Genomic DNA, 14,684 nt, shown 5'->3' with positions numbered 1-14,684 from the left:
ATGTAATTTAAAGAAATTTGAATTTTGGAGGGGTGATCTGGACCCCTTGACCCCATCTCTAGAGATAACGCATGGTATAAATGTTTATTTTCTGCTACTTTTTTACTACCAGGGTTAAATTAATTTTTTCAAAACCTTTTTGGACATCAGTAGGACAGCCCCTATCATATCCAAAGATGTGACGTGTTCATAAGAAAAGTTTTGGGATGTGAGTGATAAACATCAATTTTCTGCTATTATTTGACTCCCTGAATGAAAACTAAATCGTTAAAACCTTATTGCACATCTATAGGACAGCCCCTTTCATATGCCCAAAAGTGATGTGTCTATTCAAAACAATCAAAATAGTAGTTCTGGGATCTAGGGTTTTTAGCTTACCTGAGCTGAAAGGTCAAGTGAACTTTTCTGATCATATTTTGTCTGTCGTGTGTTAGTACATCTGTCTGCCCATCTGTCTGGCTATCCGTAAACTGTTCACGTTTTCGACATCTTTTCAAGAACTAATAGAATTTCAACAAAACTTGGCACAAAGCACCCTTAGGGGATTCAAAGTTTTGAAAATTAAGGACCACGCCCCTTTTTCAAGGGGGGTTAATTAGGAACTATTTTTTGAGAAATTTTCAAAAAACTTCTTTTTAAGAACCATTTCTTTGGCCAGGAAAGCTGAAACAAAGCTTTTATAGGTAAAAATTTGCCTGAATAAAATGATATGAAATGAATAAAACGAAGTGAAAACTATAACCTCTGGGGTAGGGTGGGGCAACAATGAGTTATCGAGTTTTACATTAGAATATATAGAGTAAATCTTTGAAAATCTTCTCAGAAACTAATTTCATAGGAAAGCTGAAACTTGTGTGGAAGCATCCTGAGGTAATGTAGATTCAAAGTTGTAAAAATCATGACCCTGGGCGTAGGATGGGGCCACAATGGGGGCAAATTTTTACGTAGGAATATATAGAATAAGTTTTTAAAAATCTTCTACTTAGAAACTGATTAGCCAGGAAAGCTGAAACTTGTGTGGAAGCATGCTCAGGTAGTGAAGATTCAAAGTTCTGAAAATCATGACCCCCGGGGATAGGTGGGGCCACAATGAGGGATCGATTTCTTTCTTTTTTTTACATAGGAATATATAGAGTATATCTTTAAAAATCTTCTCAGAAACTAATTAGCCAGGAAAGCTGAAACTTGTGTGGAAGCATCTTAAGGTAATTTACATTCAAAATTATGAATATCAGGGGTGAGGATGGGGCAACAATGGGGGGTTGAATTTTTACATAGGATTAAATAGAGTAAATCTTTAAAAATCTTTTCAGAAACTTATCGGCCGGGTGATTCTTTTTTTTTAAATTCTGTAAACAAAATTGCCCCTGGACAATTCTTGGGCATCACAATGGGTTCAGGGTTTGATGTAGGTTTATATTCCATATACATAAACAATTGTTTAGGATCTTTCTGAGAACTGCAATGCTCAACATCTGTTATGACTATAAAATTATCCTGTTAGAAAAGGGACTAGTGATAATAAGAATAAGAAATGGATTTTTATTTATTTAGGACCTACATGTATTATACAACATTTTCAAGATAGTTTGTATTATGATTTTATAAATATGATTTTAAAAAACCATATTGCACATCTATAGGACAGCCCCTATCATACATGTATCTCAAGTTATGATGTGTCTATTCATTTAATTCTGGGATGTAGGTTTTTTTTTAGCAATGAACGCCAATTTTTTGCTATTATTTGACTCCCTGGATGAAAGTAAAATTTTTCAAAACCTTATTGCACATCTATAGGACAGGCCCAATCATATTCCAAGAGAAGACGTAGCTACTTCAAAAGTTGTTAGAGGAGTTCTGGGTACAGTATTTTTTGGCCAAAAAATGTCATTTTTTGTTGCCCACCGTTCCCCGTGTTAAAAAAAAATTCTGAATCCTGATCACACTTCAAAATGACACCCCCTAATCATATTCTAAACGATCATGTTGTTGAAAATGTAGGAGGAGTTCGAGGAATGTTTTTTTGGGGGGAAAATACATCTTGTTTTATTAATTATTTGACCCCCGGACTACCAGAATTTGACGTCCCCAATTAAACTCAAAGAGTTCAGTTTGCTGGTTTGTAAGATGTAAGAGCAGTTTGAGAAAGTAAAACGTGACAGACGGACAGACGGACAGACGGAACAGGGTAACAACAATATTGTTTTTAGATAGTGCGGGTATAATAACATTCGCAATATGCATGTACTTTTAAAAAAAGTGTATCTGAGATACACTCATGTCGAATTCCAAGTTGAAGATAGCAGAGATATACGTCATTATTCTCTCGAAGTCGCCAGTTTGTTTTTGCTCGGACATTTACCGGTTCAGGGCTTCCGATGGGTTTTTGCCTATGACAACAACACCATTTCGACAAGTGGAGAAACATTCGCACTAATTTTTTAAAATCTTACATCAAACGGTCGCTACTTACAGCCTCATACTTTGATAAAATTCCTGAAATACTCTTCAAATTGAACTTTTATTCTGCAACTACATCGACTTCTGACAAGGCCGGTGTAATGAAGAATAATGACCCCGTAGAATAAAGACCGGGGGTCATTTTTCGACGTAGAATAATGACCCCCTTTGCTGTAGAATAATTGAATTTTTCTGAAGAATAATACCCCAGGGGTCATGTTAAACATGAAGAAAAACGACCTCCTTAAAAAATGACCCCTGCTGTTAACAAGAATGAAAATTGGTTACCCAGTATCCCTACAAGGAATCTGACTTTGAAATTACTGGAACTTTCACTCTGTTCAGTTGATTTTGAAGTTATAAACACCGAACTTGTAAAGAAATCGCTGTATACATGTTTTTTTTTTATATCCGTAGCAAATACACACACACAAACACACTTACATTGCCACAAATTGATTGTTAACAGTTACGTCTCTTCTCTCGTCGATATATGGCGGGAAATAACGCTGCATTTGTGTAAAATCTGCTGAACAATACTTGATTCTTTACCATGAACAATTTTTAACAACATATTATATAACTTTATGATTTAAAGACGATATTTCATTTACAAAATGTATGCACAGCTTGCTTAACTTTATATATTGCGATTTTACATTTGCATCGGCAACAAATTGCCAGGTCTGCACGTGTGTGTTCAGAAACGTGCTAACTATTCGTGCTTTGGGGGAAGTGATTTTGAAGGTGGAATGTCTTGATAAGAGAGATAGCTTCTGCAGAAAATATTATCACTGCGACTGATACAAAGTAACTCATAATTATTAAGGCAACAAGGACAACAAGCAACAAAGGAGGGGGTTCATACAGGGCACCATTTTATGCTGGAGGGCGACATTTATTTTAATTCAAATATTAAAAGATGAAATTTGAACGAAACCAACTAAAATTGTATGAGGTAATATCTCATACTCCAATGCATTGTTGTTAGGTTTTTTTTTCAAATATACCTTAATTATATGTACCAGTACAGTCCATCAACAATACGTGTTTGATGGTTTGGGCCAGAGAATCTTTAGATGGAAAATTTTTGTTTTTCTCTTAATCGCTCGTTCACAAAAGTAAACTAATTAGAATTGGGAAAAACATACTAAGACAATTGCAAACTCTAGACTCTAGATCTTGATCACGTATGTTAACTGCCTCCGAAGTCGTCAATGCCCGCCACAAACTATTGTAAAATATAGCCCCGATCGTTTAAAAACTCGTTAATTAGATATCGTGTCACGTGGTACAGCGACGTCACATGCGACCTTCTTCGAACAGCTGATTGTAAACAAATTGTAGGATTAGCATTATCTTCTTTAAATTTTGACATAAAAAGAATCTTATTATTCAGTCGTACATGATTGAGCCACTAGTACGGATAAAAAACGATGATATTGCTGAAAAAGCGACGATGAAGTCGGCAATGACGATCAAATTGATCGACGTGTAAACATTGTAAACACAACTTAGTAAGGATTGTAGCTCAAATAAATCTGTTAAAGGTGTTTATTTATTAAAATCTACAACAGTCTTGGTTTTTGGCGTTCCTAACGACTCAGAATGTTCATTATTGTAAAACTGTGGTGCACAAGAAGCTTGTTTCTTCGGCAGTAACTGATCACATCTTTCTATAAGGTTGTTTACTCTATATTACACTGGATTATAAAAGAAGGCAAGAACGTTTTCCTTAATTATTGTTTATTTCTGTAAGATCCCATCTCCGTATTTTTTTTTCCATTTACGTATAAATGTATATCAACAAACTTTGTCTATGCATACATGAACGTATAGTTTAACAATAAAAAAAAGAAAACAGCTAATGAAGCGAGGCGGTATCCAAAATGGCGTCCCCTCTCGTTATTTTTCTCCGATGAATTTGCGTTTTATACACAGGCCCCTGTGCATAAACTTCTATGTTTTTCTTTTTGAGAAATGAATACGATTTATTTATGAAACTATAATTACAAAAATATACCATATATTTATAAATCCTCTCGTCGACAGATAGACCCCTATTTGTCACAAGATTTCCGCATACTTTCGTAAGGGAAACTTAAAAAAACAACAGTCGAAATCCCCATTTTCGGTGGCTAAATCACCCGCAGGAGGCACAGAACACCATCATGTCCCGTTATCGACAATTTAATAGGTGATAATTAGTTTAATTGTCGTTTAAATCTAATCCAATTACAAAGATGGCTAACAGCACCTTCTCGCTCGAGGTCGTATATGACGTCACACATCATGGCGGGTAGATCGAGAGAGAAAATATGCATATCGCGACATTTGAATTTCATCGCTTTCAAACTCACGAATTAGGCAGAATATTTTATGAAAACGTTAATAAACTTCATTTTTAATGAGTATAGAATGATTTTATTTTAAAAATTCCGAAAATTGAAAAACATGCGATATGTCCTTTAAGCTACATTAAACTCTGAACCTTCTTGTGAGGCCGAAGAATTGTCCTGGAGCCAAAGTCTTAACAATTATAAAGAATCATCTGGCTGATTAGTTTACTATTTACTCTAAATATTCCTATGTAAAACTTTAACACCCCCCCCCAATGTGGCCTCACCCTACCCCCAGGGATCATGTTTTCACAACTTTGAATCTACACTACCTGAGGATACTTCCACACAAGTTTCAGCTTTCCTGGCTGATTAGCTTCTGAGAAGAAGATTTTTAAAGATTTACTCTATATATTCCTATGTAAAACTTCGACCCCCATTGTGACCCCACCCTACCCCTGGGGGTCATGATTTTCACAACTTTGAATCTACACAACCTGAGGATGCTTCCACACAAGTTTCAGATTTCCTGGCTGATTAGTTTCTGAGAAGAAGATTTTTAAAGATTTACTCTATATATTCCTATGTAAAACTTCGACCCCCATTGTGGCCCCACCCTACCCCTGGGGGTCATGATTTTCACAACGTTGAATCTACACTACCTGAGGATGCTTCCAAGCAAGTTTCAGCTTTCCTGGCTGATTAGTTTTTGAGAAGAAGATTTTTAAAGATTTACTCTATATATTCCTATGTAAAACTTTGATCCCCATTGTGGCCCCACCCTACCCCCGGGGGTCATGACTTTCACAACTTTGAATTTACACTACCTGAGGATGCTTCCACATAAGTTTCAGCTTTCCTGGCTGATTAGTTTCTGAGAAGAAGATTTTTAAAGATTTACTCTATATATTCCTATGTAAAACTTTGATCCCCATTGTGGCCCCACCCTACCCCCGGGGGTCATGACTTTCACAACTTTGAATCTACACTACCTGAGGATGCTTCCACGCAAGTTTCAGCTTTCCTGGCTTTCTGGTTCTTGAGAAGAAGATTTTTGAAAATTTCTCGAAATTTTTCATTTATTTCTAATTATCTCCCCTTGAAAACGAGTGTGCCCCTTAATTTTCACAACTTTGAATCCCCTTTGCCTAAGGATGATTTGTGCCAAGTTTGGTTGAAATCGGCCCAGTAGTTCTTGAGAAGATGTTGAAAATATGAAAAGTTTACGGACAGACGGACGGACGGACGGACGGACGACAGACAAAATGTGATCAGAATAGCTCACTTGAGCTTTCAGCTCAGGTGAGCTAAAAAGGCTATCTAAGGTATTTGTTTCTTGCATTATAAATCACCGTTGCGAGATGGGTCCGTCCAGTGTGAGACGGCGGTGTGAGACAGCAGTGTGAGATTTTTCTGTCCAACACTGTGTATTACTGTATTACTGTGTATTGTAAAATGTAAACAAACATCGTATGCTGCAAAAAAATGATAAATGATGGAATCAGCTTATCTTTAAGTCATTAATTTGCTTAGTTGATTACAATTCAATCATATTTTCATTGAAAATATTGTCATTGTCGTATGCTCTCTTCTTCACTTGCTCTATTTGTAGCACGTGGTGGTATAAACCGAAAGTACACTTCTAAACGTCAAAAGAGAAAGTTGTTAAATATCACTTTTATGTAAAATAATGCGAGAAAAATAATCATTCTTTTCATACTCGTATGAAAAAGTGAAATTCCACATTGGGACCAAGATTCAAGGTTTAGGACTTGGAAAAGCCTCCTCCTAGACCATGAATCTTAATGTCTTCTCGGTAGAATTTCACTATCCACTTCAGGTATTCGATGTATAACGACCACATTTTGTACCTAAGAAATGTATGGTCCGATTTTCCTAATCATGGTATCATTTTGAAGGTGTTATCAAATGAAAATACTCCACCAAAGGAATTTTCAAAATATTAATTATGGTTCAACTAGTTACACCTTGAATTTTGTATTAAAGTCTATGGGCAACGTATGTTTTAATGCGATATTGTAAAAAGAAACTTAAAATTTGTAAAACACTCTTGGTTAATACATGCATAAACTTTCTCTTTATCAAAATATGAATTAAAATGAATCATTTACCGCGGATATTCTGACGAAATTAAAATTTTCTTTTTTTCAACAAGGGGAGATAACTCTTTAAAAAAAAAATCAAGGTGCAAAATGACCGGCTTCTTATATGTTGTCAGTCATGTGAATTTGGTTCATTTCACTTTCATTGTTTTTTAGCAGTACTTATTTAACTGGTTTTAAACGATTCAAAATTGTTCAATATCCCTTGATTATACATTGAATACCTTAATAATGAATGATTCTAGTAATCTTTATGAGATATTTATATCTTACTGGAAGTATAATTTTCTTTATTTGGTATCGGATAGTTGACATATGTAAGGATTTTTACTAATATTTCAATTCTATGTGAAAAATAATAATTTTTGAAGTGCTTCCGGTGACGACCGGGAGCAATGACGAACAAAACAAAATAGTTTAAAACACATCTACAAAAATAGGTCTATAATCCTACAAAATCTGAAAGCTCAAATCCTTATTATTATTTAGATTTCGATGTCACAAGCTTTTTGTCGCGGGACGGGAAATAAACAACAGGAAATGAATTTTGGAAAATGAAATCAGGGGGCGGGGGTTGGGCAGAGAGCTGCCCCTCCCCCCCAAGGATTTGGTTTTTGAAGATTATGGAAAGTTTTTTTTGTCTTGTCAAGATTTTTTGGATAAATCAGCCCCCCCCCTTTCAAAAACGATACTACATGCCTGTAGGAATATGCTAAATTTTTAAAGTTTAAAAGCATAATATGGAAAGCTAAATTGTCATGGCAATATTTTAAAACTGTATCTATATTCTGAAATGAAAAATTGGAAGATTTAAAGATAGATCCAGCCTTTTAGAAATTTTACTCAAACATATTTGAACAGTTAAAATAACTTATTCAAAATACCAACAAATTTATTTTTCTAACAGTGAGCTTCAGCTCAAATAGTACGAATATTGAAATGCCAAATGTTAACACTTTCACTCACTTTGTATTGGGAAAAAATTGAAATGTACAAAATAGACGTAATTTAACGATCATTGTACTTTGTTCCATGTTTCATGCTTCTACTGCTTTTTGCTTAATATTTCGAACACTATAAATACATTTGTGCTCAAACTACGTTCATCTACAAAATAGAAAATTCCGACGAATGATATCCTTAAACATATAAAAACCGGGGTTTTCATACAACATTATACAATGTAATTATATACAATGATTGAAAATGTACAACGTTTGTGAGAATGAATATGTGTTGATTACTTAGACCCTTTAATGATTGACATTATCGATAATCTTATAAACCCTATAACAGTGAATTTCGTTCTAATGTGTGACCCTCTCCTTTTAATGAATAAAAATGAGTAGAATGGGTGGACCTTGGTACAAAAGACGATATGTAAATGAAGAAATAAAGCAGATCGGACAAGACTCGTTTTCTTATCACTTGACTTTATTTATAAATTCTCACCATTTGGGGGGAAATTAGCGATCAGAAATGAAACTCGTTGATAATACTAATTACAAATAATGCATTGAATTTCTCATAAATGAAGGAAATTGGCATATAAAGTCACGTCGAACACGATCACCGAAATCTATGTCACGTCACACGAGTAACATTACACAAGTTGAGCTTTTTTAAAAAGCTCACCGTCTTTAGAGTAAACCTTAATCAAAAATCAATTATCAAGAATAACTAAACTCTTTTTTATATAAATTTCACATCCTCTATATACCATGGCGTGTGGAACTTTTTTATTTCGTTATGAGCCTTTCAAGCCTGCGTGTCAAAAATTGAGAAATGTGTACCACATGCTTGCAAGTTGAGATCGATTATAGTAGCGGAAAAGAGATCTTGAGAAGGGTCGTATTTTTTTTTATAAAATCAAATTAAAATCAAAGTTGTACCACTGCATTTAGCATTATACAAATACTGACTGGGGTTGAGGGCAACATTGATAATATTAGCCCCCGAGGGACGAAATATTGCCCGACGCGAAGCGGATGGCAATATTTTCGTCCCAATGGGGCTAATATAATGTTGCCCGAAAACACAGTCAACATTTGTTTTGTTATATGAAGAAACAAACCAGTAATTTAGAACAGATCGTCGTAATTTTCTCAGCTCAACAAAGAATTCAATTTTGTGCAAAGTTCATTTCCAAAATATCCTCTGCATCAAACGGTCACTTGTGATATTCCGCCGACCGTACGAATAAACATACAGATGTTCTACCTGATTTTACTTCACAGTAAGTCGCAAATCCTTATATCCGTTATGATAGCAAACCGTCGCATTGCGCGTCCGTTGTTTACTTGCCTTGCCTTGACTGACTGTCTTTTATGACGTCACCTTGTTTGGGAGTCGCAAAAGTTATTTACATCATTGTTTACGAATCAACCAATCAGAGGCGATTATTTGAAATAGAGGGAATGTTTTCTAGATATTATTCCTAGCTGGTCAATATAAAAAATATTGACCGGTCAATATTTTTCGGACAAGCTAATTATTACAATTATTGACTATTCGTCTATATAGAGTTATATAGTGACAATATATTACTGAATATAACAAATTGTTTTATTGATATTAGTTTTACCTATCTAATATGCAAATATCTTTACTGATATAAGCCATACCGCAACAAATATTCACTTTTTTGAATAATATAAACAATGCAAAAAGAAACAAAAACAAATAATTTTAATAGATACCATCGAATATTGCTTTCAACTAGTTGTACCGGAAAATTATTGGTTGGATTTCATTTATTGCAATTTGTATTGCTTTTCTGTTTTCTCACTTTTTAAAATTTGAAATCAAAGAAATTTGTTTAGTCGTACGTAAAAAAAATCACCAGGAAATTATCTCCCTTGCGCCGAATAGTATTTCAACCAATAAAATAAATGTAAATTTTCACATCATGTATTTTCTACCAATCACAACGTAGAGAAAGTGTGCAACCCGGAGACTGTTAGTCTCGTTCAACCAGACGCTAGGCTGTAGACAGGCAATGCCAGTCTAGATAAGCGTCACGTTAATGTTTGTGATCTCAAAACGAGGCTTCCCAAATTTGATTGGTTGAAAAATCATACCTCCTATAACATGTAAACAATGACGAAAGCAACAGTTACTATTTGTGATCGAATGAGTTTGCCGTTTAAACTGAATGATCTCAACTAAAAAAGTTTAATAACGGTTATAAATGGAAAGAATTTATTTACAGTGTAACCTAATGGGATAGGGTAGAACCAATAAATGTTTTTAAAGTATTTTAATTTAAAATCTAGCTATCGTGTAACATTCACTGCTTCGTCAAATTTAAGTTCATCCATGTTTAATGAGTCTATGGAAAGCGAGACTATAGTATAAGACTAAATCGACGTAAGTTCCTTAATTTTAACAGCAATAAAAAAAGTACTGTATATCACACAAACTTAAACCGGTGTAGTGAAAAATAATGATCCCAGTCATTATTCTACGTCGAAAAATGACCCCAGTCATTATTCTACGGGGGTCATTATTCTTCATTACACCGGCACACATTGACACACCGATTCAAAATAAATCTAAATCCATATGGAAAAATCACGTACACTTTATTCATGAGCTAAATGCCACGTGACACAGTTCTCATTAATATTCATGTCTTCAAATCGTCTCCCTTACGAATGAAAATTAAATACCTTTTATGTATGAAATTTGTGTGATTACGTCAAACCTTTTTTTTTTAATGAGAACATGTGTTGGGGCAATGCATAGATTATCTGTGTACGTTTTTGTCACCACAATAAGTGATTCACACTTCAAATTCACTTTGAATGCCTCTTTATCAAACTATTATAGATAATCTTAAAATAGGACCATGCCGGCTAAAATGAGTAAACTAATAAATAAACAGCTAAAAACATCAGCTTGAAACAGAATAGAATTATAACCTGAAAAATCTCATTCAATTTATAACGATAATTCTTAAATAGAAATATGCAATATGCCTAATGATCCAATATAAAGCCTAAATGCCTATAGTCGCAAGTCTGAAAGCTTACTGAGAAAGTCTTGAAAAATGCTTAATTGAATTTTAGACAAGATTCCTGACACAACTAGTTTGCAATGTAAACTTTGTAAATATATGAGTAACTACTTTACCTATGAATGGCAAGTATTTTAGAAATAATTCCAAAATCCCTTCATGACGCCTTTCATTGCTAAAACACACTTTATTCCTACAACGCCCCGCTTCGATTTTCAGATTCAAAAGGAACCGCCATCTCAATATCTGTGTAAACAAAACAAGCACATTCTTATCCCGGATGGTGTAAATGACACAATCAAATGAGGAGAAAATATTTCCGAAATACTTATTTTTTAAAATTTGTGATCTTTATCATTCCTTTCTATATATTCCATTGTACTAAAAATCACCATTGTGTTAACAATATGGCCGCTATGCAAATTAGTAAAAAGGTACACCATTTCTCCATATGCGGCGCCCCATATCGGTAGCTGTTATCAATGTGACACTTTACCAGACTCTCTGCTCGTCGAAGGTTTACGGAGACAGTCGAGCGTCTGGTTGAACGAGACTAGACTTCCAAGGAAGACATTAAAAAGGGTATGTGACAGTTCACAGAAGATAAACAACATCAGTTTTTGATAGGGAAGACACGCTCGACTTTTGCATTTTTAGACGTTACATATGGGCACATGAGGTACATTTTTCTCTTTTCACATAAAGATAGATTTTAACAATATACGTTGACCAGCTGAAGAGAAAATTTTTTTAATGCAAAAATGTTTTTAATTGTTCAATTGTGGGGTGGAGCTTAGTCTAAGGAGATTGAATATAAAAAGTATACTCCTACCATGAATTATGATTTATATCACCCATTTAATTGTTTTGTCTTGTGTAAGAAAGGGAGTCTTAAGAAACATTGCACATTGTTAATAGATTTGAAAATAAAGACTAGGCAGATCTCAGGTCTGACTATTTTTGCCCACAATAACAGGTTTTATATCAAAGCTTTTAACAAAGGTTTTAAACTTTAAACAATCCATTTTCCATAACATGTAAGTTGCCCAAATATCGTATCTGCGACCTGCTTTCTATGCTTCATCACAGATTGCTTGGATTGATGTAGATATTAAATAATCTCTATCCACAAACCGCAGATTTAATTTAAAAAAACAAAAAATCCTAAGTTAAATCCTATGGGTAATTTGTTGACCATCCAGCTCAGCGGGCAAACGGACTCTAGGCGGACAGGAATTGGGGCAAACAGAGTTTATGGGCAAATGAACATTCATTCGTTGAATTGGTGGTAAACTCATATGCCGAAGGTCCGACCACAAAAAAAAAAGTTTGCAAATTCGCAGAATAAGTTCCTTATCATATTTCAAGTCACGGTGGTGTGACTGTTTTAGAATAAAAACGAGATGGCGGTTATGTTTACAGTGTATAATCATCCAAAAGGTAGGAGGTAATTGTTCATAAAGAGAAAAATAAATAAATACAGGTGTCTTAGCCCTAGGTACGTATGATATGTTTGTAAGAAGAGGTCAGGGGTGGCGATAAAGAACGTTATACATGTAATCATTTGAAAGAAATACGAAATATGATTAGAACGTATTGGCTTCTCCTCCTTGTTACCAATCAATTCACCAATTATTATAAATATTTATTTACTTAATATTAAATATTATGTTGTCTTGGTGCAGTTTCATTATTAGTAAGATGTTTCTGTTTTATTCAGACACACCAGCCGATGTAAAAAAAATCGTGACGGCAGCAGTTAACTTTCTAGACACTTACATTCTTGGTGAGGAATACAAACCATGGAACATGTTTTTCTCTGGTTCATTCAAAGGATTTGGGGTGAGATTTATAGATTTAGAACATAACCAACTATTTCATCCCATCAGAAGTCGCTAAATATATGAAAGTTAGGCATATTAATTTGTCAGCAACGTCATATTTTCAGTTGACAGTTGAAAGAGCCGTAAACACTTGATTTGGGCATAACTTTTGATCAGAAAGATTCAGTTGTGTTCTACCTAAGTTGCTTCGCTCCCTACTGCTTCTTCTTGTTGGCTAAGGGAAAGTGGGGACATAAGATGAAAATCGGCAGGTGTTTTGACCCATAGGATTTGATTAGATAGCATTTAACCTATTCTTTGTGCACACTTTTCGAATCATATGATCGATGTTTTGTTTTTTTACGAAGAGCAAATTGTCAATAAAAGTTTGAAATGCATTTATTTTTAATCAAAATCTGAATATTACAACAAGAGGCGTTATATGAACAATCCTACTTATTTACAGCTGTGTTTAAATGATTTTGTTATCTCTAGGTCTTCTATCCACGAATTCGAAACGTGTAAAGATTACATTTTTCTACGTAGAAAAAGCCGCTTTAAAAAAAAAGATGGTTGGAAAGATAACAAAAATGTGTACTTTAAAAATATTTATTGGGGAGTTTATATGTCATGTATACAAGTAGACGCTATTTTAAATTCATCTTCAATCCCATGTTTTACATATTTATATATGAGACAAGTGTAATAAAGCATTTGGTTGACAATGACTATTTAATGAATAGATAATTCTTACTTTTATGATTTATAATTAACTTGTACTTTGAATACAAACACAAATATTTTATTGGCACAACACAATTACAATAATTTGCAAATGCCTAATACATGTACAATGTATATGGATATTCATTCATTCATGTATTTATTATTATATTGTGTAAAACAACATATAGAAAATATACAATACCAGACAATATTATACAAAAAGCAAGAGTGTTTACTGTACACACCAACCTGGAGAGTTGACTCTCTTGTTTATAATTTTGATAAATTTACAATCAATTATGTTATAAATAACAGCTAATTTTTCACATGAAAATAATTCAAAAAATTTGAAAGCATTTGGTCATTCAAAATACATTGATGGAAAATAGGCTTTTCTATATTCATTCAAATCTGGACATATTATGATATAGTGATATTCATCGCCACTGTTATTTTTACAGATATTACAAAATACTGTAGTTGATTTCTAGGTATATTGTTCCATCTGCCTGCCTCCATTGGCAGTTTTGATTGCTTGTTCTAAATCTAAGAAATGTAGTATCATCATTTATAGAAGATCAGAGTTTATGTGATTTCTAGATACAAAAATATTATAAGTAAACAAATTTATAGATCAATCCTTTACTAGATGCGTTACAAGTGAGAGACTAATTTTTGTTTCCTTAACAACATTAAAAATCCATTTTTCATTGTCTACATTATGCGCCAACCACACAAAATTTACACTACATTCATGTAAAATATTCTGTAAACATTCAACCCATTTGAAATTATGATTATTGTGTTTTGTTAACCTATGTAAAAATTATACAATATTGATTTTTTACCTATCGAAATCTTATCCATAAACTCAATACTCTAATTTTTACATGTACTTTCACACACAATGGATATCTAGCAAGTTCACCATAGATCATAAAATTTAGTGTGGATGTCTCAAGGCTAAGTACAAGTTTACAAAATTTAAGATGCAATTTTTCCATGATACATAAATTTTCAAAACCCCACAAGTTAGAACCATACACTAAAATTGAAACAATCATTTTATTGAACATAAGTTTACAATCAAGTAATAAATTTAATTCTCTTGACTTTTTTATTATTGCGTATATATCTGTGGTAGCTCTCGTCACTACATATTTTCTAGTACTGTATTCTTGAAAATTCAACT

General features: G+C 33.7%; 1 protein-coding gene across 2 annotated transcripts in view; it reads left to right on the top strand.

The window, feature by feature from the left end:
* LOC105330289 (uncharacterized) overlaps positions 1-14,684 on the top strand; it is a 122,917-nt gene that overhangs the window by 64,156 nt on the left and 44,077 nt on the right. The window contains exon 8 of one of the 2 annotated variants that reach the window (XM_034443490.2): positions 12,664-12,785. The exons of the other annotated variant lie outside the window; for it this stretch is intronic. Coding sequence (XP_034299381.1) covers positions 12,664-12,785 — 122 coding nt within the window. The remainder of the gene's footprint in view (positions 1-12,663; positions 12,786-14,684) is intronic. 2 annotated transcript variants of the gene reach the window in all.

Source organism: Magallana gigas, chromosome 3 (assembly GCF_963853765.1).
Source record: "Magallana gigas chromosome 3, xbMagGiga1.1, whole genome shotgun sequence".
Classification (NCBI taxonomy): domain Eukaryota; kingdom Metazoa; phylum Mollusca; class Bivalvia; order Ostreida; family Ostreidae; genus Magallana; species Magallana gigas.
This window is presented reverse-complemented; position numbering and strand designations above follow the sequence as displayed.